Source organism: Danio rerio, chromosome 2, assembly GCF_049306965.1.
Source record: "Danio rerio strain Tuebingen ecotype United States chromosome 2, GRCz12tu, whole genome shotgun sequence".
Lineage (NCBI taxonomy): Eukaryota > Metazoa > Chordata > Actinopteri > Cypriniformes > Danionidae > Danio > Danio rerio.
Window position 1 is genome coordinate 53314730 of NC_133177.1, and position 20482 is coordinate 53335211.

General features: G+C 35.1%; 1 protein-coding gene across 5 annotated transcripts in view; it reads right to left on the minus strand.

The window, feature by feature from the left end:
* The window catches only part of hecw1b (HECT, C2 and WW domain containing E3 ubiquitin protein ligase 1b), a 97646-nt gene that overhangs the window by 66005 nt on the left and 11159 nt on the right, over nucleotides 1-20482 (minus strand). For all 5 annotated transcript variants that reach the window (XM_073919470.1, XM_021480876.2, XM_009298865.4 and 2 more), the window contains exons 2-4: nucleotides 10771-11101; nucleotides 8156-8263; nucleotides 895-989 (exon numbers count right to left, since the gene is read on the minus strand). In XM_073919470.1, coding sequence (XP_073775571.1) covers nucleotides 895-989; nucleotides 8156-8263; nucleotides 10771-11101 — 534 coding nt within the window. The remainder of the gene's footprint in view (nucleotides 1-894; nucleotides 990-8155; nucleotides 8264-10770; nucleotides 11102-20482) is intronic.

Genomic DNA, 20482 nt, shown 5'->3' on the forward strand with positions numbered 1-20482 from the left:
TTGCCTCATAAAGGTTTGCGTCACGCTGTGAATACTAATAATGCAACATGCTAGTAATTCTAATGTCAAAGGAGTTTTTTTGGCATGGTGACTTTGGATTGTGTTGAAATGCCTTTCTCACACATTCACTTCCCACATTCAAGGAGGAACAACAGAAGAAATCAAAGCAACAAAAGAACAAAAACATCGAAGTAATACAACTTGTTAGTCGTAAACGGATGGATGGATAGATAGATAGATAGATAGATAGATAGATAGATAGATAGATAGATAGATAGATAGATAGATAGATAGATAGATAGATAGATAGATAGATAGATAGATAGATAGATAGATAGATAGATAGATAGATAGATAGATAGATAGATAGATAGATAGATAGATAGATAGATAGATAGATAGATAGATAGATAGAACAATTAATAGAAAAAAGACAGAACAAAACTAGGATTTCTTGATTTTAAATTACAATGATGCCTAAACTCTCTCTCTCTCTCTCTCTCTCTCTCTCTCTCTCTATGGCAAACAGCAGCACACTTTATGTGAGCGAGAGAGTGTATGTGTGGTTTGCGGTGTTGCTATGGAGGTGCTGTATTAAGCCATGAAATGATAACCTGAGATTATCTGCGGCGTTAATCCTCTGAGAAACAGATGGCACAGACTACTCTGCTCTTCAAAAACTCTTCGTCAAATGTAAGGAAGATAAAAACTGCTGCATTTGCCTTTACATCAGCAACATCATGCTATACAATTCATCATGACAGTGAATATTTTATAACACAGGTCACATGACGGTCACAGTTTTTACTCCCACTAATCTAAAGGCAAAATGACAAGACATTTAAATCATGAAACACAATAAAAGACAGATTTGTTTTATTGTCTTTGGCTCACCGGTGCAGAGGGGTTCTTCACAGTCACGCATGGTGTTGTGGCCCGAAGCGCTCCACTAACTCCATGATAATATTTAAAACAGATCTTAGTCTCCGCTGAAACACAGAAAAACACACAAGATGTCAAATATCATTTCAGATTTGCAGAGGTTTTTATTTTGTTGGTTAATAAACTATAAATGCAGTTACTGGACTGTAAAAATGCAGGAATTAAGTTCACTTCTTAGTAGTACAAATTGAAATGGATTGAACATAAAACAATGAAGTTTTCCCCCAAAAATCTTAAGAAACAAACAGCAAACATCCTTTTTTGAGTGTGAAAAGAAACAGCAAGTAGCTGGTATAGTGTCTGTTTATGTATGATGTTCTTATACTTTATTTCAGGAAGTGTCTGGTTGTTGCTGGTTTCAGTTATGGAGCAAAAATAGAAATATGAAGTTATAGTCTATTAGTTGTATGCCTTCGACAATGGCTGACCTCAACTTCCTATTTAAACATGAAATGCATCAGAACAGGAGAGAAAACACTGTGATAGAAAGAAAATAAAAAGATGATCATTTTAATTTATTAATGAAATACATTTAGTTTAATAATTATAATTTCAATTAATGGTGTAGTTATTTGGTTGTGTTTTGATCAATTGCATTAATTCTACAGTATTTTATTCTGAATTCATGTTTTTTCAATAAAAATAAGACCTGTTTCCTTAGCACCTAAAATAATAATAATAATAATAATAATAATAATAATAATAATAACAATAATAATAACAATAATAATAATAATAATAATGATAATAATAATAATAATAATAATAATAAATGTAGAAACACACACACATGTATATAGTTTCCTTCGGCTTAGTCCCTTTATTCATCAGGGGTCGGCTCAGCGGAACGAACCGCCAACTTACACAGCTGCAACCCAGCTGCATATGTTTTACACAGTAGATACCCTTCCAGCTGCAACCCAGTACTGGGAAACACCCATATACACTCATTCACACACTACGGCCAATTTAGTTTATTTAATTCACTTATATCGCATGTCTTTGGACTGTAGGGGGAAACTGGAGCACCCAGAGGAAACCCAAACAAACACAAGGAGAACATGCAAACTCTACACAGAAATGCCAACTGACCCAGCCAGCTATATATATATATATATAGGCATTGTTGACTTGACTTTTCACCAGATGTTAGTAACAATCATATAAATCCATATATGCAAAGAAAACAAAACTAATTAATCTACAGATAAAGTGCAATGTGTAATAAAATAAAATGACGCAGCGAATGAGTATTGAACACATGAAGAAAGGGAGGTGTAGAAAGACAGTGAAAGCTCAGACAGCAGCTGAAATCTCTCAGTTGTTCTTCAGGAACCCTCTGCCCTTGTTCATTGTAAATTAATATCAGCTGCTTCAGTCCAACATCTAGATTAGCAGGATGAAGATAAAACCAGGGTGGACATTTCAGCAAGACAATTACTAAAATAGCAGATAAGAAGACTCTCAAATACTTTCAGAGAGAGAAACAAGCTGTAGAATGGCCCAACCAATCACCTGACTTGAATCCAATAGAAAATACAAATTAAATATCTGGTGAAAATTTTAAGTCAACATCAACAAATATTTTTTCTGAGAAAAATAGTGACGTGGTCAATGCATATTTCCCCTGCTGTATATATATTTCATGATTTCATGTTTAAATGGGAAGTTGAGGTCAGCCATATTTAAAGGTCAGTTTAAAAATGTAAACTATAACTTCATTTTTCCATTTCCATTATTAGATCTAATTTTTAGCAGCAGGGCATTATTAAATGTCCGGATTTAATAATAATCCGGAGTCACCACAGCGGAATGAACCGCCAACTTATCCAGCACAGTTTTACGCAGCGTATGGCCTTCCAGCCAAACCCATCTCTGGTAAACATCCACACACACTCATTCACACTCATACAATTAGGACAATTTAGCCTACCCAATTCACCTGTATGTCTTTGGACTGTGGGGGAAACCGGAGCATCCGGAGGAAACCCACGCGAATGCAGGGAGAACATGCAAACTCCACACAGAAACGCCAACTGACCCAGCCGAGGTGAGGTGACAGCACTACCTGTGCCACTGCATTTCCCTTCAGCACAAACTATAATATTTCATGTGCAAGGCTTGTGTCAATCATTTATGCCATGGTTGAAATCTTAAATAGCCCTGGAAACAACCCAATCTCTCCTCCGCCACTCCCTGTACCTTAAACATCAAGACATATATACCCACAGCATATAGACAAAAATTGACTTATCACCAAAAAAACTCACTAAATTACATAAATTGGGAAAAATATATATACACTACCTGACAAAAGTCTTGTCACTTCTCCAAGTTTTAGAAACAACAAATAATAACTTGACTTCTAGTTGATCATTTGGTATCAGAAGTGGCTTATATGAAAGGCAAAAGCCTCTAGATTATACTTATTTTAGCTAAATAAAATATGATCATGCCTTGATTTTGAATTATTTAAATAGGACAGTAAGGTCTGACTGTGCTTAGACAAAAGTCTTGTCACTTAACAGAAATAATGTCCAGTATAGAAAATAGTCATGCTGCAGTGGAAAAAGAATGAATATTGTGTATGACTCCCATGAGCTTGGAGGACTGCATCCAGACATCTCTGCAGACTCAAATCACTTAATAAAGTCATCTGGAATGGCAAAAAGAGCGTACTTCCAGGACTCTCAGAGTTCACCAAGATTCTTTGGATTCATCTTCAATGCCTCCTCCTTCATCTTACCCCAGACCTGCTCAATAATGTTCATGTCTGTGGTGACTGGGCTGGCCAATCCTGGAGCCCCTTAACCTTCTTTGCATTCAGGAACTTTGATGTGGAGGCTGAAGTATGAGAAGCGCTATCCTGCTGAAGAATTTTGCCCTCTCTTGTGATTTGTAAATATAATGGGCAGCACAAATGTCTTGATAGCTCAGGCTGTTGATGTTGCCATCCACTCTGCAGATCTCTTGCACGCCCCCATACTGAATGTAACCCCAAACCATAATTTTTCCTTCACTAAACTTGACTGATTTCTATGAGAATCTTGGGTCCATGCAGGTTACAATAGGTCTTCAGCAGTATTTGTGATGATTGGGATGCAGTTCAACAGATTGGCACAAAATCATGGGAAAAATGTACCCTCTACCACTTTTCCAAATGATCAACGAGAAGTCAAGTTATTATTTGCTGCTCTTACAACTGAGAAACTGAGATCGAAGACAAGACTTTAGCCAGGTAGAGTATCTGGTGCTTTAATGATCTTATATTATGTTTTTTGTAATTTATAAAATTCGGAAATTCTTTTATTTTTTATTTTCTTTTATTATGTTTCCAACATTTAGAAGGATTTATTGTTTTATGATTTCAATGTTCCTACATAATTTTGAAAAACAAAAATGAATGAACCTATTAACATCAAATGAACAAATATTAAAATATAAAACTGAAAATGGATTTTTAACAGCCCTACTGTAGTTTATCACTGTTTAAAAAACAAAACCCTCAACTGTATAGCGGATTTATTTAGATTTACGTAACTACCAACACAAATAAAACACCTTACACAACTCACTGTAATACTTGCACACTTCAGAACATACCTGGATAGAGCTGCATGATGAACTGAACAAAAATAAGAAAATCAAGATTTTAATTCATTAATAATCCTTCAGCTTAGTCCATTTATTCATCAGGGGTCGCCACAGAGGAATGAACTACCATCTTATCCAGCATATGTTTTACACAACGGATACCCTTCCAGCTGCGACCCAGTACTGGGAAAGATCCATACACACATACACTACGGCCAATTATGTTTACCCAATTGACCTACAGTATAGCATATGTGCTTGGGCTCTATGGGAAACCGGAGCACCCGGTGGAAACCCACACGAACACAGGGAAAGCATGCAAACTCCTCACAGAAATGACAACTGACCCAGCCAGGACTCGAACCAGCATCCTTCTTGTTGTGAGGCAACAGTGCTAACCACTGAGCCACTGTGTCACCACAAGTAAAACATCTCGTTGTAAAAAAAATGTAAAAATTAAGTAAGTTTTTCCATAAAACAAGCAAAATAATCTGCCAATGGAGTAAGCTAAATAATCGATAACCACTGATTTAACCAACTTTTGATTTTGTTTGATTTTGTCTTTCTGGTCTTTCCCCCTGTCAATGGAGCCGTCCGGCGGAATGACAAAGAAAGCTGATGCTGATTGGTCCTTGAGCCTGCATTAAAAAATGCTGATTGGCTCACATAAAGAACCTTATAGAGTCAAGCTGGAGTACAACTTTTGTTTTTTTTTAAAATAAAAGTCTTAAAATGAAAACAACTAATAAAAAACATGAAATAATTTAAATAAGTTGTCATTTAATAAGAAAGTGTCAATAACTCAATTTTGGCAAAAATGTCAGATAGAACCTTATAATTCTAAAGTGATGAAATGTCCTGTTGTTGGTGTTTACTTGCAATAAATGTAAGTTGAAAACAATGAGAATTGTTTGGGAGAATGGTGGTCTCATATTTCATGTAGAAAAAGTTGTCATTTACATTTTAGCAAGAATCCTTCAGCCCTATACAGTTGGAAGTCTGAATTATTAGCCCCCTGTTTATTTTTTTGCCCAAATTCTTTTTAACTGAGAGAAGGTTTTTGTAAAGATTTTTTTAAGAATTATTAGCCCCCCTGTATTATTAGCGCCCGTTTATTTTTTTATCCAATTTCTGTTTAATGGGGGGAAGATTGTTTCAGCAAATTTCTAATCATAATAGTTTTAATAACTCATTTCTAATAACTGATTTGTTTTATCTTTGGCAGGATGACAGTAAATAATATTTGACTAGATATTTTTCTATACAGCTTGAAGTGACATTTAAAGGCTTAACTAGGTTAATTAGGTTAACTAGGCAGGTTAGGGTAATTAGGCAAGTTATTGAATTACTGTAGAAAAAAATTAGCTTAAAGGGGCTAATAATTTTGTCCTTAAAACAGTGTTTAAAAAATTATAACTGTTTTTATTCTAGCCGAAATAAAACAAAGAAGACTTTCTCCAGAAGAAAAAAAATCTTATCAGTAAAATATTCACAGAAATGTTTCTTTTTCTGTTAAACATAATTTGGAAAATTTTTAAAGAAGCAAAAAAAAATTGGAAGGGGGCTAATAATAATGACTTCAACTGACCCCTTCACTCACTGAAAAAAAAGTTGACTCAGTTTAAAATGAAAGCAACTTGCTGCAGAGATTTTTAAGTTGACTCATAACAGCTTTACAGTGTGAATATATAACCCTAAATACAGATTAAGCATTTTGTGCATGAGTTAAAGAGAAATCCTGGTGCTTTAGTGGGCGATGAGAGTTTGAATGTGCATGTAGGCACAATTTCCCTCTAGTATCCTCAACAGTGCATGTGCCAAAAATACATTTGGAAAAAGCAACAGCATATGAGCCATATGGCCTGGAAGTGTAATACACCAGTGCTTTCAGAGCTGAAGGACGGTGTAAAACCCTCAAACAGCTGAGACCTGCGCTCTATATTATTACAAACACACCCGCATGTTTTCATTACACTCACACTGTATCGAAGTTAAATATGTTTTTTTTGTGTGTTTTTTTGTGAGTGAATTTTTTATCACAACTGAAACAACATTGAAAAATTGGTTGTTCGGCGGTGACAGTACATAATTTAAATAAATAAATAAATAAATAAAAATGTTAACTGCCAGTCAATTTCTCTTTTTTGAGACAAATACAAACACAAAACATAAAATAATTATGACAATAATAATAAAATAAAAAAAAATAATAATAATACAAATACAAAATAAATAATAATAATACAAAATAAATGAATAAACAAACAAACAAATAATAATAATAATAATAATAATGCAAATACAAAACAAACAAATAAATAAATAAACAAATACATATATAATAATTGTAATAATAATAATACAACAACAAAATAAAATGAACAAATAAATAAATAATTGAACAAACTAATAAATAATAATAATAATAATACTAATTATTATTATTATTGTTTTTGCTGTTGTAGTTATTATTATTATTATTATTATTATTTAATTTGTTTATTTATTTAATAATTTTTTATTTATTTGTTTATGTATTTCGTATTATTATGATTATTATCTTTATTGTTGTTATTATCATTATTTTTGTTTGTTTGTTTATTTTGTATTATTTTTATTATCAACATAATCTGTATTGTTATTATTATGTATTTACTTGTTTATTAATTTAATTATTTATTTTTTTATCATAATAATAATTATTATTAATACAAAATAAATAAATATAGGAATAAATAAATACATAATAATAACACAAAATAAACTAATAATAATAATAATAAAACAAAATAAATAAACAAAAACAGATAAATAATAACATAATAATAATATGAAATAAACAAATAAACAAATGAACAAACAAATGAATAAATAAATAAATAACAAAATAAAAATAATAAAAATAATAATAATAAGAAGAAGAAGAACATATATTCAAAATAAATAAATTAATAAACAAATGAATAGATTAATGAATAATAATAAAAACAATATAAATAAAAACAATAATAATAATCCAAATATAAAATAAACAAACAAATAAATTATAAATAATAAAACAAATTAATAATAAATTAATAAAACAATATAAACAAAATAAAAACACAAAAATTAATAATAATAATAATAATAATAATAATAATATTTTTAAATTGTACCTAATAATATTTTTAAATGTTTGCTCTTAGAGACTGTAAGAAAAGATTTGTGAATTCCCTTTGTAAAATGGATGTTTAAGGGAAATTGTAATATTTTCCATTTACAATATTCATACATTTAGTCATTTGTTTTGCACCTCCAAAAACATCTGTCCATTTTGCCCTTACATATTCAATCCACTTAAACTAAACTTTACTCAATGCATTTATTCTGAAGATAAAGCAAAAGAGAATGATATTTTCCATAACATAAACAGCATTCACAACATCTATCAATTCTTGCACTGTGGTGCGTTCGTAAGGGTTTCATCTTCGTGCTTGTTCCCATAGCAACCATACAAACATTTACAGCCACAAACAAACCCTAAGCAGCTCTAATGGCATCCTGTGTGTGGGAAATAATCTTACATAATAACAAGCGGCATCATTTAATAAGAGTGTTTTGTAAAAAATGCACATACGTTCCACAAAATAGGAGCTGGCCTCAATCTTCCAGATAATCTGCCCTTTGTGCGAGCCGTTCACACCCCGGTTTTTGTAGTCCAGGAAATTCTCTGACAGAACCTCATCTTGGGGAAAGAAAAGGGAGAAAAAAGCCCAGTTATCTATACATCTCTATCATTCATCATGATTCAGCATTTAAACTGAGATTTCAAGTGTTAAATGAATGCCACAACAGCTTTTAAAGGCCACCAGGTGACCTTTATAGCACCAGACACATGAGATACTCAGTTGAAGTCAGAACTTATAAGCCCTTCTGAATATTTTCCCCCAATTTCTGTTTAAAGGAAAGTAGATTTTTTTCAACACATTTCTAAACATAATAGTTTTAGTAACTTTTTTTAAATAACTGATTGCAAAATGAGTGCTTATTAACGATTATTTCTTTATTTGATATAGTTTTTCAGTGACTGTTTATAAATTTGTTTTAGTATTAGTTTTTCTAATGAAACCTATTGGACATACTCTCTCCTATACATACACACATCCATTTTGTATTTAATGTTAACAACGACACGGTTACCGTCGACTTTGTTATTGTTAACCCTGTTACCATCAACTGTTATCGTCGACTCTGTTACTGTCGGCTCTGTTACCGTCAAAACTGTTACTGTTGACTCTGATACTATCGACTGTTACTATCGACCCTGTTACTGTCGACTCTGTTACTGTCAAAACTGTTACTGTTGACTCTATTATCATCGACTCTGATACTATCGACTCTGTTCCCGTCAAAACTGTTACTGTCTACACTGTTATCGTCGACTCTGATACCGTCAAAACTATTACTGTCGACTCTGTTATCGTCGACTCTGATACCGTCAAAACTGTTACTGTCGACACTGTTATCGTCGACTCTGATACTGTCAAAACTGTTACTGTCGACACTGTTACTGTCGACTCTGATACTATCGACTGTTACTATCGACCCTGTTACTGTCGACTCTGTTACTGTCAAAACTGTTACTGTCGACTCTATTATCATCGACTCTGATACTAACGACTCTGTTCCCGTCAAAACTGTTACTGTCTACACTGTTATCGTCGACTCTGATACCGTCAAAACTATTACTGTCGACTCTGTTATCGTCGACTCTGATACCGTCAAAACTATTACTGTCGACACTGTTATCGTCGACTCTGATACCGTCAAAACTGTTACTGTTGACACTGTTATCGTCGACTCTGTTACCGTCAAAATCATTACTGTCGACTCTGTTATCGTCGACTCTGATACCGTCAAAACTATTACTGTCGACACTGTAATCGTCGACTCTGATACCGTCAAAACTGTTACTGTCTACACTGTTATCGTCTACTCTGATATCGTCAAAACTGTTACTGTCGACACTGTTATCGTCGACTCTGATACCGTCAAAACTGTTACTGTCGACACTGTTATCGTCGACTCTGATACTGTCAAAACTGTTACTGTCGACACTGTTATCGTCGACTCTGATACCGTCAAAACTGTTACTGTCGACACTGTTATCGTCGACTCTGATACCGTCAAAACTGTTACTGTCGACTCTGTGACCGTCAACTCTGTTACCGTCCACTCTGTTACTGTTGACTTTGTTATTGCTGACTCTGTTACTGTTGACTCCGTTACTGTCAACCCTGTTTTCATCAACTGTTATCGTTGACTTTGTTACAGTCGACTCTGTTACCGTCGACTCTGTTATTGTCAACACTGTTACTGTCAACTGTTATCGACAACTTTGTTACTGTCGACTGTTATCGTCGACTCTGTTACCATCGACTTTGTTATTGTCAACCCTTTTACAATCTACTGTTATCGACAACTCTGTTACTGTCGACTCTGTTATCGGCGACTGTTATCGGCAACTTTGTTATTGTCGACTCTGCTATAGTCGACCCTGTCATTGTCGACCCTGTTACTGTCGATTGTTTTCAACAACTCTGTTACTGTTGACTCTGTTAATGTTGACTCTGTTACTGTCAACTCTGTTACCGTTGACTGTTATTGTCGACTCTGTTATTGTCGACCCTGTTACTGTCGACCCTGTTACTGTCGACAACTCTGTTACTGTTGACTCTGTAAATGTTGACTCTGTTACTGTCAACTCTGTTACCGTTGACTATTATCGTCGACTTTGTTATTGTCAACTCTGTTATTGTCGACTCTGTTATTGTCGACAACTCTGTTACTGTTGACTCTGTAAATGTTGACTCTGTTAGTGTCAACTCTGTTACTGTTGACTGTTATCATCGACTCTTTTACCATCGACTTTGTTATTGATTACTCTGTTATCATCGACTACGTTATCATGGACTCTGTTACCGTCGACTCTGTTATGGTTTTAAGACTAATTTTAAGAACATTTAGTAACAGAATCAAATGCTTTCCATCAAAAAGTAAAAAAAAAAATCATTTTAACGAATCCTTGGGTCACATGCATTCTGAACTGTTGGTTATAGTCTGTCAGTACAGATCACAGATCAACCCTGATCGGTTACACCCCTAATGAAAATGTTTTCTGACCAATAGTTTTAGTCTTCATTTCCTAAAATATTCCTTTCAGCGTACAACAGCAAACAGAAAGCTGCTCACCAATGAGGTACATGCCAATCCAGTCTCCGGCGTCCACCTCCTCCTTGATGTCCCAGCTGAGGGTGATGTCCTGCGTCTGACCGATGGTGTAGCTGGAGGTGCTAACGGTGAGGGTGGAGCGGCAGTGGGATGTCAGCAGGTCAGTGTCGCTGGTAGAGCGCAGCACGGCCGCCGCCAGATCCTCCGCCACGCCGTTCTGGAAGTCCACATTAGGGAACTGCTCAGGGTTAAAACTGTGACGGATCGGGTCCTTACATCGCCTCCTGCCCTGAGATGCACGAGATGGAGAGGCCATAGCTGCAAGCCCGAGAAACCTGCTCTGGTACAAGTTCTGTAGAGAAGACCAAAGGAAAGAGTCAACACAATGCATTGTTATACACACACACACACGCATACACACACACAAATGCTCTTCTGGAGCATGTGGTGTGTAAGTCCAACCATGCAAGACACTGAAAGAGCAATCATGTCCTGAAGGGCTCAGATGCTGAGATTTCTCATGGTCAGTTTAGAAAAAAAACACTAAACCGCTGGGAAGAGGCAGGTCGGGACATGTTGGGCGCCTGACACACTAAATGTCTCCTACAGAAGAATCACAAAACCAATTTATAGTGCTAAACATCTTCACAATCTGTAAAGATGATCTGGATTTTTTTAGAAACTAAAGAAAACACAATGCATGGCACAAAAGAGCAGAGGTGGTAGTAACGAATTACATTCACTTCATTACATTTACTTGAGTAAAATTGATGGGTATCGTGTACTTTTTGAGTAAATTTAAAAATGTGTACTTTTACTCTTACTCAAGTACATTATTAGAGGAATATCATTACTCTTCGCCACATTTGGTGGCGTTCCTCCATTACTGTCAAATGATAATGAATATGATTCATATGACTTGTTTGCAAATATCGCGAGGTGCCGCACTGGCTATCTGCGGTTCTGAGAAGGACGGTCATGCTCTCTGTGTAGCAGGTTTATCAGAGAGGGTCACCCGTGGCCTCAAGTTCAGTCAGTGTTTTCACTCCAAGATGTCAACAAGAAAAGTTTGATAATGCGATCCTTGCTGTACATCAAACTGACATTGCAACATACATGAGTTGCAACTCCCTAAAAAAACATGTTTCACTGGTAAGTGTCAATATTATCCCAATTTCACCCTTATTAAAGATAACTATAGGTCAACTAAAGAAACTGCTGTATAATGGAATAACTGATTACCTGTTATACTGTTAACCATTAAAAATATAACAGTTAAACACTATTTTTATTTTTAAAAAATTTACGTTAAAGTGTTATATTTTTAATGGTTAACAGTGTGTTAATGACTTGTAAAAATACATATAAAGTCAGAATTAATAGCCCCCCTGTATATTTTCCCAAATTTCTGTTTAACAGAAAAATTCTGTTTAGAAAATGAGTTTATCAACACATTTGTATAGTTTTAATAACTAATATTTATTAACGGATTTATTTTATCTTATGCCATGATGACAGCACATAATATTTGACTAGATGTTTTTCAAGATACTCGTATGCAGCTTAAAGTAACATTAAAAAGCTTAACAAGGCTAATTCCGCAAGTGAGGGTAATTAGGCAATAGGCACCTTAAAATGGTTTTAAAAACATTAAGAATTACTTTTATTTAAGTCGATAGAAAACAAGTAAGACTTTCACCAGAAGAAAAAATATTATAGGAAATACTGTGAAAAAATTCTTGCTCCGATAAACATAATTTGGGAAATATTTGAAAAAGAAAAGAATTCACAGGAGGGCAAATTATTTTGACTTTAGCTGTAAACATATAATGAAAAGTAACTAAGTAACTATTTACATGAGTAATTTTTTCATCAAATACTTTTTTACTTTTACTCGAGTAACTTTTAAGATTGTTACTTTTACTTTTACCAGAGTAAAAATTTCCGCAAGTACTTGTACTTTTACTTGAGCATAGATTTTGGATTTTCTTCCCACCTCAGCAAAAGAGTACAGTTTGTGTTCATTATTTCAGGATGTCAGTATATACTGTAGTTTCAGTCTTAATAAGCAGGTCTCACATGTACCTAAAGGCATAGTTCACCCAAAATGTACAGATTTACTTCCTATTTACTCTTGTCAAGTGGTTCCAAATCTTCTGCTAAACACAAAGGAAGATATTTAGAAGAAGGCTGAAAACATGTAACCATAGACTTAAATAGCAGGAAAAACAAAACATGTTTAAGTCAATAGTTACCGGTTTCCAGCATTCTTCAAAATATCTTCTTATGTGTTCAACAAGGGGAAAAAACAGGTTTTGAACAAGAGAAGAGTGAGTAAATGATAATAATTAACATTTCTGATTGAACTATCCCTTGAAAAAAAAGTCTGTTTTGTCTTGAGAAGCCATGAAAAGAAAAGCATAAAGTTTTTACTTTGGTTTCTATTTCTGCAACGTCACAGCTGAACGACAAACTCTATAAAAATGTCAGTGATTTCAATAGTAAATACTGTAAAAAATATAATAAATCTGCAATCTGGTTAACAGTAAATTTCCTTAATGTTTACAGTGAATAACTGTTAATTGACTTACCCAGAATTGACTTCCCTGCATTGCACTTGAATTTTTTTAGGAATTTGCTGACATTACTATGGTTCTATAAAAAAAGTGTCCCATCAGTGACATAAGAGTTTTATGTTACATCTAATGTTTATAAATGATGTTTATTCCATTGCATTGATTTTATTTTACCACGATGGTTTTGATTAGTTGTGTGAATGACACTGAGAACCTTCTATAGAGTGTGTATGGATGTTTTCCAGTACTGGGTTGCAGCAGGAAGGGCATTTGCTGTGTAAAACATAAGCTGGATAAATTGGCGGTTCATTTCGCTGTGGCAACCCCTGATGAATAAAAAGACTAGGCCGAAGAAAAATAAATGACAGAATATCTGGTGTCAAATTGCACATTGCTGGAATCTTGTTGTGTCATCCCACATAGCAAAATATCTCTGTCCCAGCTCTGGCCCACACAATCAGCTTTTGCTTGGCCCACATGCCGCAGTGAATTACGCTACATGACTGGACCAAGTCTGGCTTCTAGACAAGAGCCTAACATGGACCATATCTGGGCCAAGTCTAAGCCAAGTTAATAACCCATAACTGAGCCTGAACTGGGCCAGAAACGTTGTGTCACAACTGCAATTGAAATTGATAATGAATCATTGTGTTTTAGGCACACTATAGACATGCTTTGTCTTGAAGTGACCTGATTGGTAGAACTGATTTATTTTTATTTGAAAATAATAACAAGGTTTTTAAAATTTGGGTCACGATAGGCCAAGCTTACATGGGCCACATATCAATTATTACCATCTGGGCCAAATACCACAATTTATATCTGGCCCATTTATTGTGTGCCACCTTAAAGATTGTGTCATCTCTGCCAAATCAGGGCCATGTTTGGTCCACATGCTGTTTAAATGCCTGCTGTGCCAGATTTATGCCAAATCTGGGCCAGAATTCTTTGCTACCAGGGATGCTTTATTAAAACACGGTGTAAAGCTAACAGTTAAACTGAAAATGTATACGCTGACCCTGAATGCTACCAATGAACGAAATAGCATGTGAAAGTGGAGGCGTATTTAACAAAAACAACAGTACATTACATCACATCATCTCAATCTATGCGTGTTTATTTCAGTGAGTGATGTCTGATGTTTATTTCTAATCAAATAAATACAAATGTAATAAAATCTCAACACTCTAATCCTCTATAGTTTGCATTATCACTCATATTTTAGCTCAAAAATGGCCTTAATTACTTTATTCAAAACATAAAGTCGTGTTTTGTCTATGCAAAGGATTTACAGACAATAGTTTCCATCCGTCTCGGTTCACTCGCTAAAATAGACTTTCTAAATACTGCATTTCCTGCATGCTTCAGCTCTGAAGAGCAAGAGGCAGTGGAGCAGCACACAGCAGACTTGATGGAACACACACACACACACACACACACACACACACACACACACACACAAGTTACATAGACCACAAAGAGCAGAGGCATACGCTTCACTGTGGCAAGCCAAAATCTGGGTTAAAAACACAAACTGGCTTCCTTGTGGTTTTCTGTGCTGTAGCAATGGGTCAGAGCGGATGACGAGTCATTTCACAACTACCTAGTGAACTGATGAGGTCTACCAGAGATTTTATCTAGATCTTGGATTTAAAATAGATAAATTTGACTTCTCTGTAAAGGTTTTAGTGGGATAACGGAAGTGAGTAAGACCATCCATACATGCTAAACTGCTTTATTATTAAAGTCAACACTTTCTACCACTGTTAATGTCATGTGAATTACTATCAAAGTCAGAATTATTATAGAATTATTGGCCCTCCTGTATATTTTTCCCTAATTTCTGTTTAACAGAGAGAAGATTTTACTTACAAATTTCTTAACTTTTAATAACTCATTTCTAATAACTGATTTATTTTATCTTTGCCATGAAGACAGCAAATAATATTTGACTAGCTATTTTTCAAGACACTACGATCTGCGCTGCAAGCTCCACGTAAACGACAAAAGACTTCCAAGAACCTCTGTTTGCACATCAGGAAAACTCAAGAGAGAGTAATGCAAGTATTTCTTTATGTGGGTTTTAAGCTGTGCCTTTTTTTAAGGTGTTTATCAATACTTGGTTCTTATTAGTCGTGTGGAGCTGAGGGAGATTTGCCATACTTAATCTAAACTCTTTATTTCCTCACTGTTCTGTGTTTCTGTGTTTTTGTGTATCGTACGTTTGTTCATTATGTGTTCATTATGTGTCATTATATAACCGTTGGATTGTCTTTGTTTTGCCTCACAGAAAGGGTCACTTTGATGGTAAAAGATCTGTTACCAGCTTTACTAAAGTTTATTAATATTCTTAAGCATTCAACTACTTCACAAGAAGTATAATTTCCTTTCTGAATAAATAAACAATTAAAAAGTCTGCTCAGAGGAGCGGGTGAAGTCAATAATATCCAGCTACAGGTCCGCAGAACCACACACGTCTCAGGCACAAACAATCCAGCACACACAATGTAGCCAAACCATATGGTTACGACGAATGTTAATGTTATTACCGTCTTCTCGGACATGGTGCGATATATATTTATATGTATATTGTTAAAAAAAATAGCGTAATAAACAATAGTGTATACTATTTCACAAATATAGCGATTGAAATGGGCAAATGGGGAACGTTGTTCCCGATCGCCATTCAATATAATAGACTAGACATTTTTCTATCAGTCATCATAGATGATCAGTCATTATTATCTGACAGAGTCAATAGCAGATACATTTGCTGGCATTGCTTAAACATTTTACAGAGATATATAAACAATCTAAATTGGACATAATTATCTTAAATATAATGGATTTATTAATGAAGGAAATAATAGTAAGTTAATATGTATAGACCATTTTAAGGGGTATCAACAAAAAACAAACAATGTATTTACTGTTTTACATTTCTATGGCTTCTGAGAATCTAAGAAGAGCCATACATTGATATATATATATATATATATATATATATATATATATATATATATATATATATATATATATATATATTATTAACAGTTGCTACACTTTAGTAAAAAGGTAAAGTAGTTTATCAGTTTATAACAATATTAATTTTAAATGATTAACTATAGTAACTATTTTAATGTAACACATTATTGTTTGTTTTTTTATATTTTACTACAAAATGATTTTACCCAAGTATGACAACATTATCGCGTGGGTTTCCTACGGGTGCTCCGGTTTCCCCCACAGTCCAAAGACATGCGGTACAGGTGAATTGGGTAGGCTAAGTTGTCCATAGTGTGTGTGTGTGTGTGTGTGTGTGAATGTGTGTGTGGATGTTTCCCAGAGATGGATTGCGGCTAGAAGGGCATCCGCTGCGTAAAAACTTGCTGGATAAGTTGGCGATTTATTCCGCTGTTGCGACCCCGGATTAATAATGGGACTAAGCCGACAAGAAAATGAATGAATGAATGACAACATTAAGATCCTGAATTAGTTTAGTACACTTAATCCGAAATCTGAAACGTGTGTGGTTCTGCGGGTCTGCAGCTGGATATATCTTAAAGAAGTCATTGTTATGCTTACTACGTTGAATTAACTATTAGGGCTGTGCAATTAATCAAAATCGATGATTTGAAACATTTGAAAGATTTGAAACATTGCGATTAGCTAAACGCAAGGGGCTGCAATATGAAATATAGATTATTTAACTTCCACCAGCCAGAACAAATATGTGACTGCTGTCTGTGTATGACAGTCTTACTAGCCAATTGAGTGAGCACACTTTCATTCTGCCCAATCAGAACTGTGCAAACAAACTATGCGGAACGGCCACAATAAAAAAACGAACCAACAGGGAAGCGTAAACTAATTAGTAGTGATGACTTCATGAATTTTTTCAGTAATAAAATAGAAGGCTTTAGACAAAAAATAGGAGATGCCAAACTTTCTGCACCGGCTTATACTCCAAATCCTGTAAATATTTCATTAAATCATAATAATAACCTACACTGCTTCAAAATCATAGAACAGGAAGAGCTAGATAAAATTATAAATAGCTCTAAACCAGCTACGTGTATGCTGGACTCAATTCCAACAAAATTACTGAAAGAGCTGCTACCTGCTATAGGAGAACCTCTTCTTAACATTATCAACTCTTCTTTATCTATAGGCCATGTTCCAAACTCTTACAAGCTAGCTGTTATTAAGCCTATTATTAAGAAACCGCAACTAGACACCAACAACTTAGCTAACTATAGGCCTATTTCAAATCTTCCATTTATGTCTAAAATACTAGAAAAAGTTGTTTCCACTCAATTATGCTCTTTTCTGCAGACGAACAATATTTTTGAAGTGTTTCAGTCAGGTTTCAGGGCTCACCACAGTACAGAAACCGCCTTAGTGAAAATAACCAACGATTTACTCTTAGCTGCTGACCGAGGGTGCGTCTCGCTATTAGTTTTACTCGATCTTAGTGCGGCATTTGATACCATTGACCACAATATCCTCATAAATCGCTTAAAGTCTACAGGTGTCCAGGGACAGGCTCTACAATGGTTTAAGTCATACTTAACTGACCGCTACCAGTTTGTGAATATTAATGGACAGCCTTCACAAATCTGCCCAGTAAAGTATGGGGTGCCTCAAGGATCAGTTTTAGGCCCTTTACTGTTTACAATTTATATGCTACCTCTGGGAGACATTATTAGAAGACATGGGATCAGCTTTCACTGCTATGCAGATGATACTCAATTATATATTTCCACTAAACCTGACGAGACGTCTGAACTTTCTAAACTAACTGAGTGTTTCAAAGACATCAAAGACTGGATGACCAACAATTTTCTTCTCTTAAACTCAGACAAAACAGAATTATTACTTATTGGGCCTAAATCTTGCACACAGCAGATCTCGCAACTCAATTTACAATTAGAAGGATACAAAGTTAGCTTTAGCTCTAATATAAAAGATCTGGGTGTCATATTTGACAGCAATCTAACTTTTAAAAACCATATATCCCATGTCACTAAAACTGCCTTCTTTCATCTGAGAAATATCGCTAAATTACGAAATATGCTATCCATCTCAGATGCAGAAAAGCTAGTCCATGCTTTTATGACTTCGAGACTGGATTACTGTAATGCTCTATTTGCTGGCTGCCCAGCATCCTCTATTAACAAACTTCAATTAGTACAAAATGCAGCAGCCAGAGTTCTGACCAGGTCTAGAAAATATGATCATATAACCCCAATTTTATCCTCCTTACACTGGCTGCCTGTTAAGTTTCGTATTGAATTTAAAATATTACTTCTCACCTATAAAGCTCTAAATAATCTAGCTCCTGTTTATCTAACCAACCTTCTGTCTCGCTACAAACCAACTCGCTCTTTAAGATCTCAAAATTCAGGGCTTCTGGTAGTACCTAGAATAGCAAAATCAAGTAAAGGAGGTCGAGCCTTCTCTTTCATGGCTCCTACACTCTGGAATAGCCTTCCTGATAACGTCCGAGGCTCAGACACACTCTCCCAGTTCAAAACTAGATTAAAGACCTATCTGTTTAGTAAAGCATACTCTCAATGCATCACCTAGCGGGTTCCACACTGGCTCCTACATCTTGCTTATATACACTATGAACAGCAGCTACGCTAATTATTTTCTTTATTCTCTATTTTCACCTGGGGATACTCATCCCGAGGTCCTCAGATTATGCGGAGTCACTGATTGGATCCAAGACCAGCGACGAGATGATCCCAAGGATTCCATATCCGGTACCAGGCCATATCCTGAGCTGCTGCTGCGCTGATGGTCGTGGGGAGTGGAGAACATGAGTCTGATTCCAGCGACGCTCCAGGGACAGACGAGTCTTCGCTGAGGCCATCTTCCAGCCTAAACCACGACGAATGAAGTTCTGCACTAGACTTTTGGCCAGCGGAGAAATTAAAATGGTCTTGCCCAACTGAGTCTGGTTCTCTCAAGGTTTTTTTTCTTCACTCCCATCAGGTGAAGTTTTTTTTCCCTCTCCGCTGTCGCCACTGCCTCGCATGGTTCAGGATTGGTAGAGCTACGCATCGATGAATTGGCTCTTCAGTGTTTGAACTCTCAGTAATGATTAAATCACACTGAACTGAGCTAAACTGAACTGAACTTAAACATTAAAAACTGAACTACACTGTTCCAGTTACTGAACCACACTGTTCCAGTTACTATGACCATTTATGTGAAGCTGCTTTGACACAATCTACATTGTAAAAGCGCTATACAAATAAAGCTGAATTGAATTGAATTGAAACGAGTGGGATGATGGCGTTTTCTTTTGGCAAAGAAAAACAGCACGTCAGTAAAATGGGAATATTTTGGTTTTAAAGTCACAGACACCAAACAAAACCAGGTCATTTGTAGGAGCTGTTGCAGAATTGTTGCCACAGCATGAGCAAATACAACAACCAGCACCTAAAAAAGCACCACAGGCGGCTATATGAGGAGTGTCTTGCTAAAAAGTCAACTAAACGTACTGCCAGTGACAGTCAATCTAGTAACAAAGTACAATTTCAGAGTTGTTTGCTAATATAAGTTGATATCTTTTCAGTTCCTAAAAACACTCACTGCATTTTAGCAGTAAGAAGCTGCAATACAGACTATTGAGCTGAAGCTTGACTACTAAATTAAATTGCAAATCAAATCGAAATTATAATATCTGTTAAAAAAATTGCAATTAGATACTTTCCCTAAATCGCACAGCCCCATTAACTATAAGTTAATTCTGAATATTCATAATTAATAATAAATTGTTATTATTGATCATAAATATTACTAAATTGAGCTAAATTCATTACATTTAGATACATTTTGCTATATAATTTGGTTAAAAAATGTGTTCACTCTAAAAATATATACAGCAAAGCAATTCACTAAGTATTTTTATGTTATTATGTTAACATCGTAATAGAGCTGCACAATTAATCGAAAAAAGATCGCAATCTCGATTCGACCCCCTAGACGATCTTAATCCAGCATTTCTACGATTTTGCCAATCATATTTCAAGTTCGGGAGAGAAGCAAAGCGCCTGCACGAGTCTTTTCATTGTTTCACACACGTTGCTCAGCGACATGGACACCTCCAAATTATGTTAAAAGAGTCACATAATGTATTTATAAAG